Raw genomic sequence first — 14,881 nt, 5'->3', positions numbered from 1 at the left:
ACCATCGCGATTTAAGTAATGAGTAGAACTTTTTGAGATTTTACGAGTGGGATTGAGACACGAAATATTTTATAGCAGAATTATATTTCAATTTTCCCCTTTTCTCGGATTTATGCCGACTCGTGTACGGTGTCTGTCACGAAGAATTAATTATCCCGATTCGTTAAAATATTCACAGACTACTCGGCACGCATTCCCCGAGATTTCAATGGAAACTGTGTCACTCAGGATCAAAGACCTTCTACTCATGGCGATTGACGCGATGCAGGTTTTCTTTTTCAACGTGAAATCAAATCGAAGGGAGCAGCAGAATGTCACCAGTGCCTGAGCAATTAGACTTTAATTACGCCCGACACCTGGCTCACATGAAACGTGCTTCTGGTTTTTTATACAGACATAGGATCGTGGGATAAATACAGGGACACGTTTTCTATGTTTAGAAATACCTCCTTTCCCATTTCGAAGGCAGTCCTCAATCGCGAAGAAAAAAATGAATGGGCTCGCGTTTACTATTAGCTTCAAAGGCTCCTTATCACAATTAACATAGTTTCCACTACATCCTTCTACATTAATAATTAATACGCCAATGTCTCAAGGAAAATGTATGCTATGACATGTACATTGCATCTCCCGGTAAAACCAGTATAACACGTGAAGTTAATTCAATTTTTTGAAACAAAAAATAGTAGGTAGAGAAATTGGAAAATTATCAACTTGTTACCTTGAGAAAAGATCGGCAATATTTTTTACAAGAATTCCATTCATAAAGGCTCGGCTCCAGCTTCATCCTGTTATCGATTATTGGCCATGAAACATGATGGAAAATCGGGTGGAACGATTTCTCCGGTTTTCTCACGATCGTAGATCAAGAGTCCTTGGTTTGAGAACGCGGCTTGCGAAACCGCGTGGCAACCGTTTCCATTTAACTGCAACCCGATGAAACAGATCACGGGGTCGAAGACGTTCAATCTAATTTTCCACGTGAATTCAATGGGCTCGCATCACGACGCAGATCCGTGCTTCGATGATCACGCGTGCACCTTGAATTGTCGTGGATCAATTGGCAGTGTAGAAGCGTGTATCAACAAACAGCCACGAGAATGGACGCGAACAAATGCTGTAAGAGAGAAGTGCCTCCCCTCGAGACCTTGCATAAATTTCGCGATTCTTCTGACCGATATTTATAGGCTGGGAGAATACAGAGATGAGAATCATTGTCTTGATCACTTCTAAATCGAATGTTTAACTCGTTGCCATTGTTTGAATAGTATTTGTACAAGTATGTATTGGTATTTGATTATTTGAAACAAATAAGAGATTAGGAAGATTAAGTGTGACAGGAAATACAGTAACTGAAAGCAATTTTTAATCTCTGGGGGTGATACGTATGAAATAGGAAAACGGTAATCAATTAAGTCGTCAAAGGATGGCTGAAATCATTCATGTTATTCTTAAACGCAACGACAGCTGATTGATTATGTATGTATTACGATAAAAACTTAGAAAAAAGTAATTTACTATTCACTACGGAATTATATTTATGTGTAAGCTTACGAGCATCAGACTATAAGCAAAATAGTAGAGAAAAAGTTGGTTTTGTTTGGAACTTGTTTATCTATTTACGTTTCAAAAGAGATATCTTTTAATTATAAAAAAATCCTATAAGCTTCATATCTCAGTGCTTTGAAGGATAGATGTCTCCAATTCGTGAGGTACCTACCTTTGGTCGGTAACAGGTTCCAATTGACAATACTGAATGTTAGCTCTCCATATATTTTGAAGAGAAAGGGAAGAGGGCCAGCCGGGATAATAAAAAAAGCTCGTCTGGTAATTGGATAAAGGAAGCCCCTTCGCTTTACGTCGATCTGCTTTCTGTGTCAGCAACTCTGCCGTCGAGATTCTCTGTCGAAGACCTCATGGTCGTTCAGATAATTACTCGTCAAGATAATCTTTTTTCCATTGATACAAATCGCTTCCTGATCGATCACGGTGACATCCGACTCGCCTCTTTGCTAATCTCTCAGCAGATGTATCGCGGCAATCGAAACCTTGCGTAGCGTGTTTGCATAATAATTGTTTTTGCACTTACCGTCTCGCCACCTTATCAAAGATCGATCTCTCATTTTCATTTCTTACTGATTCTTCGAATCGAATGATTCCTATGTATTTTGTAATGCAACAGGAAATTCATTGTATTTCCTACATTTCGAAATTTCATTTACCTTTTCTTACCATTACGCAATCGTTTTCTTTATATTTTTGCTCCATTTATTGCAATTATCGAATACGCGATTTGAAATAAAAATTTTACAAAGATTTTCGATTCTTTGAAAATTGGCAGTTAGATAGATGGCGACCCTTGCTGGGAAAAGTAATCAAGGAAACGTTGTAAAGCGGGAACAGAATTTACAGATAACGAACTTAATATTTTGACAAATTTTGATTGATAAGAAGGAAGGAAGACGAGAAATACGGGAGGGACGACGGGAGGAACCATGCGGGCGACGAGTGCTCCCGAAAATGATGAGTTTATTTTGGTCCACGGTCATCAGACCACGTTTGATGCACGTTTCCTTGCGAAATCGGTTTTGTATATTAATGGGTGCCGTTACCAGTCGAGATGCTACATCCTGGATTATTTCTGGGCCGAATTTTCGTCGTGAAAATATCAACGATGCATAATTTATAGGCAAACTCGTCTATCTTTCATTCTACGATATAGGTAAATTATGCATTAATATCCTGAACATGATCAAACATGGCGGACTTTAGGTGGGAAGCTGGAAGAGGAAGTAGATTTTTAAAACTAATAAAAATGCGAAGCTAATTGTTTTATTATCTATTATTTACGTATTATGGCGTATACTAAAAATTGTGAAATTTTGATATCTCCATTTGATAAGCAGATTCATTCAAAAAAAGGGGTGGGGAATTATATTTATATATCGAATGCAACATACAAATTGCATTGCAATGATGAAGACTGCAAATGCAGTTTCTTATTGCGTGACGAAGGTTGATTCTCTGCTTTAATACTATAATGACAACCATCGTATACGGAATTACAATACAGTATTCTTCTCTGTTCTCAGGTTCAGCAATTCCTGAGAGACATGAAGGAACAGTCAGGCTCGTCCCGATTCGAAAGCAGGGATGTGCCTCAAAGATCGCAAAGTAGCGCGGCCAGTTTGATGTCCTTAGGTGCTGACATATCACCCAGTTCTTCCCATTTCTTTGAGGTGATTTTTTATTCTTTTCAGAAGACTCTTTCCTCAGAATTTTTTATTATGAATGGTTTTTTAATAGTATTCTTTTTAATTCTAGGTGCTTTATGTAGGAAAAATTAAGGTATCATATCCGAAGGTATCAGAGGCCTTTATCGACGATGCGTTGGTAAGGTTTCGGGTTCACGGTGAGAAATCGAGATCATCGGCAAGCAATATCCTCGCCGAGTATCAACGTCAATCAATTTTTACGTCTTCCAATAACAGGAGAAATAGCACGGTGAGTGCCATTGGCAGGGTTATTCGATTCATCTTTCCAAATCACGATTAGCCTTTATTGTTCAGAGCTCAGTAATGGTCCCTGGATCCAATCGGATCCGTATCTCATTTGCAGGGACCACCTCTTGAGCTCTAAACAGTACATTTATTATCTTGAATTATGTCTAGAAAGGGCAGAATATGCTCAAAAAGAGTACAGATATTGAAAGTGATATTTTATTTCAGGAATCCAGCGCTAGCGAGACAGGAAGCATAGAAAATGTATCAGGAAGCGGCATCATATCACCCATTAATCCATTGGGGGTACCATCAACGCTCACTGGCTCTGTGGAAACCTTTCCAAAACCACAGAATGCCAGTCTCGCGGAGAAAGACGAGCAAGAGGAGAATCGGGACGTCGCAAATAATAATAATAATTCCGTGCAAGTACCAGAAGTAATGCGAGGCCGAGCCTCCTCTACTGGCAGCGTCCTGAATGCCAGGAGGGATTCCATGGCGAAAGGAGGCGACGAGCATAATCGTACCATGCTCTTCCAGGTGGGAAATCGATTTTGTTCGATAGAACTTTGCTTTCGAAACTGTATCCTGATCTAATGTTGAATTTCAGGTAGGCCGTCATGATTTGAGATTGATCAGTCCGGATAGGAAACAGGTACTGCTCCACAAGCAACTAAGGGATGTGGCCAGTTGCGTGCAAGGCGTCAAGAATCCCGAGCATTTTGGTTTCATTTGCAAGGAGAATAATGTGGAGTGTTTCATCGGGTATGTGTTCAAGTGCCAGTCGGAGTCCGTCGCGGATGACCTTGTTGCTGGTAAGACAGGTTTCTTGTGCACTGAAAGTGGTAGCTTCATAGAAAATTTTGTGCTATACTTTCCTGTGCAAATAAAACGACTTTATTCGATGGAAAAATAGTTTAGAAGAAAATTATTTTCAGCTATCTCGCAGGCATTTGTTGGATCATCTGAGGTAACGAGGAAGGAGAGGTATCAAGTGTTCTCATGCGAGCACTGCCCCATGTATTGGTACAACAAGTTGTGCCAGGAAATCGAAGGTAATCTAATGTTGCGTGCTTCCCTTTGCAAGGAAATTATTGGTCCTATAATAAGCTCGCGTGTCTTATACGGATTCCAGGACAGAACGACAGAAAGACTCAAAGTATAATTTTCTCTCGGATGGAATTACTGCCGGAGGATGAGCAAGAGATCGTTGTAAGCAAGTATAAAAGTGCAGAGTCCGCTGGCGGCACTGGTACAACTCTACGCGAGCAGAATCAGTTCTTGATGAAGTTGTTGCGCGTTCATTGCGAGGCGAAGCAGGCCAGGCATGTCCATGACACGGCCGAGAACAGGTGAGATGCCTTTGTGTAATGCAGAAACTTTTACAGTAAGATATCAAATACAGCTCTCCATTACTTTGAATATGCATCGGTAATTGAATTCAATACGTGACTGCAGGAGTGAATTTCTTAACCAGTACTTAAGCGTGGGCGTAGGAAGCACAATATTTATGAAAGCAAAGCGTTCGCTCACGAATAGCTTCGATAATCTCATGAAGAGAAAGGGTTCGCGGGACGACCTTGGTTTTGGCTTGCATCTGAAGGATGCTAGCCACCTTAACACTGTGATAAAAAGCGGTAGCCAAAGCCCTGATATATCGCGACAGCCATCCATTGTTGATATCTCTCCAGACGGCAGTAGACCAAGATCATTGAGAGTTTCACCTGAGCAACAGCTGACTGTGAATACTGGACCAAAGAGTTCTATGATGGACATGTACGTATGCAGTTTTTTATCATCTTAAGACTTTGTTAAGGCCATTCTAACCATTTTTTGTCTGTGTAGTTTTTTGAAAGTAGGGAATTCGCCAAAAATGTCGCCAACCGAGGCAGATGGAAATAATTCAGTACAGTCGAATAGTTCATGGAGACAAGCTATACTGAATCGAGTCGTGACTCCTAACAAGGATCACGAAAAGGAAAATGATAAGAGTGGGAATATCAGTATCATTAAAACTCCTCAGGCAACTCCAAAACGTAGAACGAAGCAGGAATTGAGGGATCTCTGGAAAAAAGCAATTAACCAACAGTTAATACTGATAAGGATGGAAAAGGAGAATGCGAGACTTAGAGGTAACTTTTCAATTCTTTCCTAAGTAAAATAAAAATAAATCTATATGTTTAAAGATATTTGATTACAGTACGTCAAGAGGAGGCGACTGTAAAAAGAATAAAACTGGAATACGATGAACTCAGTAGTTGCGCTCGCGAATTAGTGGAAGTGTGGGATCTTCTCGTTAGTAAAGAATCGAGAATTTCTACTAAATGTGATAATCAAATGCTCTTACATGCCATTAAACAAGGTAATACACCAGGAACTCATAAAAATTGATTTAACCCATTCGCATCATCGCTCTACTTAAGCTGCCGCGTTGAAATATCAGCGACGTTCAACTGAGGACTGACTCGTATCACCGCGCGCGGTTGATCGTATGTACAGTAACGGGCAACCAAATTATTCATGAAGTTTATTAACAATGTACTGTTTAAAACGATTGATGTATGAATTTTTTGACTAATTTGAAGATTTGAAAATTTGAAATTTAAAAATTTGAAAATTTGAAATTTGAAAATTTAAATTCAAAAATTTGAAATTTGAAAATTTTAATTTTGAAATTTAAAAAATTCTGAACTGTCAAATCTTTCAAGAATCAATTTTAATTGGTGATAGATGACAGTCGCGGCTCGCGGATTATTCCGCGCTTGGATGCAAATGGGTTAAAATAAGCTCATTTAAGTCTAATATTCTTTTTTCATATAGGTGTACCTAAAGGAAAGAGAGGAGAAGTATGGCAGTTTCTAGCTGAACAATTTTGTTTGAAACAACCGCCTATGGACACGCGTGATTTTCCTAACTATAACACACCTTACGACTTACTTCTAAAGCAACTTACGTCCCAGCAACACGCGATTTTGATTGATCTGGGGCGAACGTTTCCAAATCATCCATACTTCAGTTCAGCCTTAGGACCAGGGCAGTTAGCATTGTTCAATTTGTTGAAGGCTTACTCACTTCTTGATCATGAAGTTGGTTATTGTCAAGGACTTAGTTTTGTCGCTGGAGTTCTTTTATTACACGTAAATAATATTATCTAATACTTCAAAAATTGCACTATTATTTTGAGTGTAATTTCAATTTTTCATATTGTGTTTGATTAGATGTCCGAAGACCAGGCGTTTTTCCTACTACGACACTTAATGTTTCGTAGAGGCCTAAGGAAATTGTATCTTCCTGACATGGCAGCATTACAATTGTACCTTTACCAATTATCTAGGTTATTACACGATAGGTTACCAGCGATTTATAATCATTTTGATAAGCATGAAGTCTCGCCAACATTGTATGCCGCACCATGGTTATTGACATTATTCGCAAGTCAATTTCCACTTGGCTTTGTTACTAGAGTTTTTGGTAAGTCTGTGTTATCATTTAGATGTTAAGTTATTTATGAAATTTCAATTATTTATATCCTGTATTTTTAATTGCAATAGATCTAATTTTCTTGGAAAGTACCGAGGTAATTTTCCGGGTATCGATGGCATTGCTAGAAGAACATCAAGATCAATTGTTAGCGTGTGAAAGTTTCGAAGAGATCATGGAATATCTTAAAGTAAAAAAAGTTCTTTTAGTATATTTCCGTAATGTGGATGTAGACATTTTACTCATTTTTCTCAATTTTGTAGACGCGGGTGCCAGCGGTGGACAAAGAAATTTTGGATCGGGTAATGAAACGCTTATTTTACCCTGATCAGGAGATCACGAAACAATTAAATGAGTACAGGGTAGAGTACCAAGTATTACAGGAAGAAATGATATCTGTGAAACCACAGATGGAAAATATGGAGAAGTTGAAAGTACTTAACAAACAGCTCACGCAGGAAGTCGCACAATTAACTGAGCAGCTTGAGGTAAGAGTCGAAATATGTAATGTTAATTTAAGCTGCATACAATTTACATTTAACTACATACACCAAATTATACTTACAGATTACGATGAGTAACTTGCACCGCTTGGAAACTGCGCGATCGGTGCAACAATCGACTCTTCTTAAATTGGAGTCTCAAAATCGAAGTCTAGAGGTAACCGTCACCACTTTAGGTTCTTTCATTCAGCAACTATCCGATACGCGTCCAGATATCGAATTTCCCGGAGAAATTCGCAGAATAATCGCGCAATTGAGTCTTGCGGAAAAACGTAGAAACACGTCTGGCAAATCCTATCCTCTAAAAGTGATCGAAGATAATAATAGATTTAGTATGATAAAGAGTAACTCTACAGGTAGAGAATCTCACAATTTCCTAAAGAACAATTCGGTAGAGCCGCCATATCCTTTAAAGTCGACTTTAAGTCAGCCAAATCTGGCCACCAAACTCGAGAGGGTCTCGTCGTTCTTCTCGAACTCGCACAATCACATACAAAAACAACGAGCACAGCTTGCCGCCCTAAGAAATGAATATACTGAACAAACGATTCGCAACGATGAGAATGACCCGAAAACAGTGAATATAGACATTCAGATCACCGACACGGTGAGCTCACCTGACGAGCAAGTTATACAGAACGATAACAACCTGAAGATTGAGCCAACAAACCTGGAGAAGTCGATTTCGTTGCCATTGAACTCCAAAGTGAAGTTAAAGTCATCGAAATCGGCTTATGAGCTAGGATCGGTTAAAAAGGTACCGACTTCGAAGTTAGAAGTCACTACTGACGATGACGAGACCAATTTAACTGGTACCATGCATCCTTTGGACACTTGTAGCGACGTGAACTTCAGATACGGTGGTACAACGAAGTTGAAGTCGATAAAACCGATAAGATTCCCAAGTCCCAGCGGACAAGAAGAAGGTGTGAACAAGAACGCTCAAAGCCAGAATGTTGAAACTCTGAACAGATAACAATTGCTTATGATGTTACGCTCAAGGAAAATACCTTGGAAGGTGACTATTTTGAGGAAAGTATACCCGAAAAACTAGTAGTGACTGTACCATTATTGTTCATCTTCACAGTTTCATACTATCACTCAGCCTCTTGTACACACTTTTGATACGATGATCGATTTTCATTTTTTAATCAGATGTTTGATAATCCAGAGGATTTATCAAACAAAGTATTGGGACTCGCACTTCCCTTTTACCGATAATTATACCAAATGTTTTTAATATCTTATTATGGGGTGCTCCAGAAACTCCCCATATTGGAGTGGAAGAATAGAAAGAATGATAAAACAGAGTCAATTTATAATATATAATATAAAAACTTGACAGATTAATTGAATAGATTAGTGTATACACATACATATATAAAAAAAATTTTAGGAGACAGGATTAGGGAGAATCCATTGAAACTAGTACCTAATGAAAATATCTATTTCTCATAGTTTGTATTAATTCTAATTTGTAGGAGAGAATAGGGAACATTTACATGAGTATAATATATACAAGTGCCGATGATAAGAAATTTGTTTGAGATGACAGTAACATAATGAATGTATAATTTTGCAAAGTAACAAAATTATCATGGATAATATTAAAGGAAATTATCAATTTTATTGTATGCAATGTGTTACTGTTGGAACTAAATTTCTTAGAATCTAGCAAACAGAGTCATATCCGTAAGTTAAAATAAGTATCAAAATGTATATCAGGTTGTTGCAAAAATAATAGGAATTCGTTTGAGAAATAAATATTAAGTAAACAATAAACGCTGTTTGTTCAATTAACAATATACTTTCTATGGTTAACGCACAATTATTTAACATTTCTGTTTATTAAGAAAGGTAGTATATTAGCAATTGAAAATAAGTTAATTCTACTTTTTAAAGACCTTCTGAATTTGTTCAAACGAAGTTAACTATGGAGGGCATATTAGTACCTGAACAAGTAATATTATTTCTAGAGAAAAAATTCCTATTACTTTTGCTGTAAACCGTAAATAGAGAAGTGCCAAACTTTCCAAAAAGGAGAAGAAAGAATTGCGAATAGGAAATTAGAGAACAAGTCTTCTAAATGATTATCAGAGAATGTAATTGTAATTAAATGTGTATAATTGGAGATGCCTATTTATAAAATATAATTTATAGATTCTATTGTGCACTGTGTAAGATTCGGGGAAATAAGTATTACTATTTTTGCACAAAGTGAAGCCTTGTGATATCAGGGATATATTTAATGCCATTCAGCATTCTTCGTAGCGATAAATCGTTACCACTTTCTCGATGCAAAATCGCGATGCCGATAGATTGTAAAAAATACTCAATGTCGGTGATAAATATTATCAGTTAATAATTACAGGTAATCTTTTTACTCAATGAAATGAACAGAAATATTTTTAACTTCACAAGAATGCCATTTCATATCAAACAAAATGATATTCGGCAAACATTTATATATCAACTATTAGAAACAACAATAAAATATTTTATAGTATTCAAATTTATATATTCCGAGTAGCGATTTATACGAATAGATTCTAGTTAATCATAAATATTGTGATTTTAAAATGCAGAAGTAAAAGGCAACCTACGTGTTAATATGTTCGTAGCCTTTATGAACTTGTTACTATTTAGATTCTAGTATTTTAACACCACTAAAGTAAGATGGTAGTTGTCGTTTGATCCCCCCTTAATTTTATTGTGATAGCTGCAATTGTATTTCTTTCACATAAGAGGATATTTTGCATAAAACTATAAAGAAGTGACAAGAGATGACTTTATACTACATACTTTATATACACTAAAGAAATTTAAACAGTTCTCGCTATATCAAACTTGTATAGTGTAAATATCATTTGAAACGTGTCAAATATAAAATCTAAATTATAATCATATGGAATTTCTACTAGGAAGTAGAAAATTTAAAAATTCTTATTTTAAAAAAAGGGTGTAAAAGAAATTAGTTTCTTTTATAAACTCATAAGTGTCATTTTATTATCCTGTAATTGGATTAACAAATCAAAAGAATGTGCAATGGTTTCTATGTCTCGACGATCAATAACATACTGTACTGTCTGAAAAAATGTACTGTTAAAACGTTTCCTTCTGTCTGTATATTATATACAATTCTTATGTTAAAGTTAGCTTTAAAACTTTTAATGCTTCGATTTCGATATACTAGTCCTGAAAAAAGTAATTACAATTTTTATGATTATCGTACTTTAAATTATATCTGCTAAATAATATATAAAAAAAATTTCTTACGTTTGCATTTGCTTACTGCCACTGAGCACTATATACGGTGACTGAGTTTCCTTCTGTTTCGCTTGTAATAGATTAAGCGTACCTAAAGGCGTGTCTGTAGAAGACATCCGCTTCATTAGAACTTCCTGTTCCGCTTTCTTCATTCGTTTTTCAACCTAGACGTTACCGAGTAGCACTTTTAGACACATTCTTTGAGATTGAAAAATGGGAAAGGACGAAAATAATTAAAAAGATACAAACCTTATTCTTTCCTGGACCTTTCCCATGGAATTTGTGAGAAAGATATCGGAAAGCTTCTTTCGCACTCAAAACGTGTCCATCATCATCGATATATTCCAATTTAACATTGGGTTTAAAACCGTCCTTCTCTTTAAATTCTGAAGTAGGACCATTAAAACGATCCCTTCTTCCAAATTTGTCATCGTCGCTGCAAAAAAAGAGAAAGACGTAGACAAAATCATCACAGCTATCAAGGGAGTAATCTTTCTGGATTCAAAAATAAATAGCAGCCCTTGGAATTCGGTGTTTAGAATTTTAGATAAGCGCGAATATTACTGGCTCGAAAAAATAAAAAAGTAGACTGTTGAGCTTTTAAGATACATTACATTATGCGATTGAACCAACACGAATCTAAACAAGTCAGTATAATCATAAAAATTATATTCTCGTTTTGCACATATTTTAAAGATTATTATTACATACGTAGATATTCAGAAGAATGGAATTCTTGTCAGGTGTAGCTTATAGAAGAACCCTATTATCAATCAAAATGATACTATATTATGCTGTGGTGGACTTGTCTAGAATATTTGTCTAAACCACGCTCGCGGCAATAGAATCGCATAATATAAACATACCTCAATCAAAATCCTATTCGCTTCTCAGGCCTTTGATCATCTCCGACAAAGTAGTTAAACTCTTGTTGCGGTAGCGGATCATCCATTTTCCGAGCACCGAAATCCGGGCTCTATTTAAGAGACTGTTAACTAACAGTTTGAAATTCACTAGAGTCTCGTGTCTAACATGGTTCGTTTCGAATGAATTCAATAGAAGAATATTTCTTGCATAGGTTCACGGTCAATCACCAGCGAACACGTAAGAAAATTTCTTGTATTGAATCGATCTCTATTTACCATACATACCCATAAGTTTTGTCCTCTATCGAATAATTCTGAGCTTGTAAGTGAGCGAACCGCGATGCAGATGGTCGACTACTGTCCTCTTTCTGCAAATAGCCTTTACTCATTGCGAGTTTTAGCGCTCCACCAACACCGTGTCCGAGAGAAGGTTCTGCGTCCAAAATCGCGTTTTCCATAGCTACTGGCTCCGATGTGCTTTCATCTGTGCACAAGGTGTAAATTATAAATATTTTGAAACAAAGCAAAATGCAATAGAAATTTTCGAAGAAACATCTAAACTCGGAAATGATACCTAGATGCACTGTGTTCCATGCACCGCGACCATCATCCTCTTCCTCGTTTGTAGGTGGCTCCTCCTTGACACCATCCATTTCAAAGTCCTACAATTTTTATCAAAAAATATTAGAAGCTATGTCTAAGCAAAAGAACTAGTGTTGGAATAATTTATACCATGAGTTCTTGGCCATTTTCTTCTCTATTCCCAGCAAGACCATATGTAGGAATATCTCCCAAGGTTCTGCAAAACTCTGCTGTAGCATTAAGAACAATATTCCCAGATTGATTTTCTTCGGAACCTGTAGGTTCTTGTTTTATGGTTTCAACAACCTTTTCAATACTCGATGACTGCGTTTCCTTCAAGCGCTGAGCTTTCTTCAGGGCTAGTTGGAGTTCCAACTCTTTATCGTCTTCTTCTAGCTTTATTCCGCTGAGATCCTCGGCGGGAGCTTGATTTAGGAAAGGAGAAAAAGTATTATAATAAATAATGTTGTTAATTGTAATTCTTGGAAATATTCTAAATACCTTCTAAATCGTCCACGTCTAAGCTATCAGGTTCAGGTTTCGCTTCTTCAGGTCGTTTGCTTCTCCTGCTTCCAAGATCTCTAAGATAGTCATTATCTTCAGGAATAAGATCATCAGCTTTCAGTTTCTTCCTGATTTTTCGAACCTACAAAAAAATTAAGAGATATTAGAAGAGATTCGTATTGTTATTGTTTACAATTTTTTTAAAAATTCACCTTTTTCTTTGGTTTCTTAAACTTTGCAAGTTCTTCATCATTGTAATACTCGCTTGCTAGTTTTGGTTCAGCTAAGTGCAGCGATTCTAATCGCTTATTCGCCAAACGTTGCTTCACATAATCAAGTTTAGACTGCTTAGTATCTTTGTTATTAACTCCCAATACAAAGTTGTCTTTTTTCTCACCCTCGATCTCTTCGTCATACTTTTCTAAGACGTTTTTCTTTGGTAGGCCAAACTCGTCAAAGTTATCGTCATCGTATGCGTCATACCCAGGCTTTTTAGTTTTATTTATGATATTGCGTTGATAACGTTCTTCGTCCGTTATGTTCACATTAACAAGAACATCTTCACCCTCATCCAATACTCCCTGATCTTTTAGAGTTAGGATTACTGTTTTACCTTCTTCAAACTTGTCCTATTAAATCAAATTATGTAATTATTAACTGTTTTTTAAGCACATTACACCTACAAATACTTACAATATTATGTTCTACTTTAAGACCCTTTAAATTCTTTCCAGTATATGCTGTATTACGAGCAGTGTGTATTTCTTCCTTAACTAAATTTCCAATTCCAAATTCCTCATCCAATTGATCCAGCATTTTTGCCTGAATTGAAAATATGAAAGATTAGAACATTCTTACTTAGCTACCAATCGGTAAGATATTCTAGATTCTATTACCCTTTCTTCTGCTTTCTTCTTCTCCTCTTCCAAGCGTCTATTCTTATCAATCCAAGCTTTAGTATCATCATCAGAATCACATTCACCCAAGCTTTTTACCTTAGACAAATTAGCTTCAATTTGTCTCTTCTGCTTCTGAATACCAATTTTCTCTTTCAATTTCTGTGTCTTCAACTTCTCATTAACATCAGGAGCAGGCTTATGGTAGAACTCTCCCAGATCATCTTTGATCTTATTAGGATCATCCTTGGGAGCGCTATCAACTTCTAATGGCTTCAAACCTAATTTTGCTCTCAACTTATTAGTCTCCTCTATAGATAAAGAGGTCTGTGATCCACCGCCCTTGTTCGGTGAAGGACTGCGTTGCTTAGAAATTTCAGGGGGTGGAGGCGTAGATGGATGTGAAGATTTAGAGATTTTTGGTGGGGGAGGTGCGGTAACTATTTCAACTGAAATGAAATAAACGCAGTATTAACTGATATTAAATGCGGTATGTTCATTTTATGAAATGCTTATGTACCTATGAATAAATATTAACATTATTTGCTTCAATTCCCTCCGAATTTAATCTCGTACGTTTCCGTTGATGTAAAACGTTTTCGAAACCGAAGAAGCGGAATAACTAATTTGCAATAAACGGTACATTAAAATCAATAAGGAACGCGCGTTACAGAGAGCGGCAGTATCTCTAATACTTTAAAAAGGAATGAATCAGATAATAACCATCGCTGTCATAATCCTTGCGCTCTTTTCTTCTATGCTTTTTGTGATGTCGGTGCTTTTCCGACTTCTCACGTTCTGGCGTGTAGCTTCGTGATCGGCTACGGTGACGCTTCTTCTTCGCGTCTCGACTCTTCTCCGTTTTGTGCCGCTTATTCGAACCCATTTTCGATTCCTTGATTCGCTCTTAGTAACCACAACACCTTACTCAAGCGAAATTTCTTTAAAGCCTAGAATTCCCAAAGATTAAACCAACTTCACTTCTGCCACAATCCACCATATTTTCGATGCGCACTTCAAACAACAGTCCCCTGCGAAGTATATCACAAACATTGCCAACTCATTTCAGCCTACGAAAGCGTGAGTTGTGAATAAAATATTTCTTAAATCAATATTTCCTCTAAAACATCACGATACTTACATTACTTGCAATGAGTTTCTGATCCAAGTTTGGTACTGTAGAAAAGTCAGTAATTAGTCAAATGTTGGGACGTTGAACTCCTCGTTGAATCTAGTTCCAAAATCTTTGGTCATCGGCAGAAGTTGGTGATTTTAATTTTGTT

The 14,881-nt window shown here is 36.8% G+C and overlaps 2 protein-coding genes across 6 annotated transcripts in view; one reads left to right on the top strand and one right to left on the bottom strand.

Annotated features, from left to right (window-relative positions):
- The window catches only part of Plx (PTB_TBC1D1_like and TBC domain-containing protein plx), a 24,664-nt gene extending 13,906 nt beyond the window's left edge, over positions 1–10,758 (top strand). For 3 of the 4 annotated variants that reach the window (XM_076375887.1, XM_076375886.1, XM_076375885.1), the window contains exons 2-15: positions 3,093–3,239; positions 3,325–3,504; positions 3,729–4,040; positions 4,111–4,315; positions 4,439–4,555; positions 4,636–4,852; positions 4,959–5,276; positions 5,346–5,632; positions 5,701–5,862; positions 6,321–6,637; positions 6,719–6,971; positions 7,052–7,170; positions 7,244–7,468; positions 7,548–10,758. In XM_076375887.1, the coding sequence (XP_076232002.1) occupies positions 3,114–3,239; positions 3,325–3,504; positions 3,729–4,040; positions 4,111–4,315; positions 4,439–4,555; positions 4,636–4,852; positions 4,959–5,276; positions 5,346–5,632; positions 5,701–5,862; positions 6,321–6,637; positions 6,719–6,971; positions 7,052–7,170; positions 7,244–7,468; positions 7,548–8,459 (3,750 nt within the window). In that variant the 5' untranslated portion in view covers positions 3,093–3,113 and the 3' untranslated portion in view covers positions 8,460–10,758. The remainder of the gene's footprint in view (positions 1–3,092; positions 3,240–3,324; positions 3,505–3,728; positions 4,041–4,110; positions 4,316–4,438; positions 4,556–4,635; positions 4,853–4,958; positions 5,277–5,345; positions 5,633–5,700; positions 5,863–6,320; positions 6,638–6,718; positions 6,972–7,051; positions 7,171–7,243; positions 7,469–7,547) is intronic. The other variant, XM_076375883.1, reaches the window with a different exon arrangement.
- Positions 10,459–14,881, bottom strand: LOC143177756 (U4/U6.U5 tri-snRNP-associated protein 1). 2 transcript variants are annotated; one of them, XM_076375896.1, is made up of 12 exons: positions 14,740–14,875; positions 14,322–14,629; positions 13,599–14,047; positions 13,396–13,524; positions 12,915–13,331; positions 12,700–12,844; positions 12,349–12,623; positions 12,191–12,278; positions 11,902–12,100; positions 11,000–11,186; positions 10,760–10,914; positions 10,459–10,678 (listed from the first exon to the last, which is right to left on the bottom strand). In XM_076375896.1, exons 2-12 carry the CDS (start codon positions 14,482–14,484, stop codon positions 10,651–10,653), a joined length of 2,235 nt encoding a protein of 744 aa, XP_076232011.1. In that variant the 5' UTR covers positions 14,485–14,629; positions 14,740–14,875; the 3' UTR covers positions 10,459–10,650. The 2 variants fall into 2 exon arrangements, 1 of the variants encoding a protein (XP_076232011.1); XR_013001642.1 differs by lacking the exons at positions 10,459–10,678; positions 10,760–10,914 and adding an exon at positions 11,617–11,745 and having other exon boundaries at positions 10,996–11,186; positions 14,740–14,881.

The sequence above is a fragment of the Calliopsis andreniformis genome, chromosome 4, assembly GCF_051401765.1.
Source record: "Calliopsis andreniformis isolate RMS-2024a chromosome 4, iyCalAndr_principal, whole genome shotgun sequence".
Lineage (NCBI taxonomy): Eukaryota > Metazoa > Arthropoda > Insecta > Hymenoptera > Andrenidae > Calliopsis > Calliopsis andreniformis.
The sequence above is the reverse complement of the archived record's forward strand: the minus strand, read 5'-3'. Positions and strand labels throughout refer to the sequence as shown.

Coding starts and splice junctions, on each gene's coding strand:
- LOC143177756 (XM_076375896.1), bottom strand. CDS start 14,484: ATGGGTTCGAATAAGCGGCACAAAACGGAGAAGAGTCGAGACGCGAAG. Junction 14,048..14,321: donor CAAGGATTATGACAGCGATG/GTTATTATCTGA, acceptor ATTTCATTTCAG/TTGAAATAGTTACCGCACCT. Junction 10,679..10,759: donor GGCAGTAAGCAAATGCAAAC/GTAAGAAATTTT, acceptor TACTTTTTTCAG/GACTAGTATATCGAAATCGA.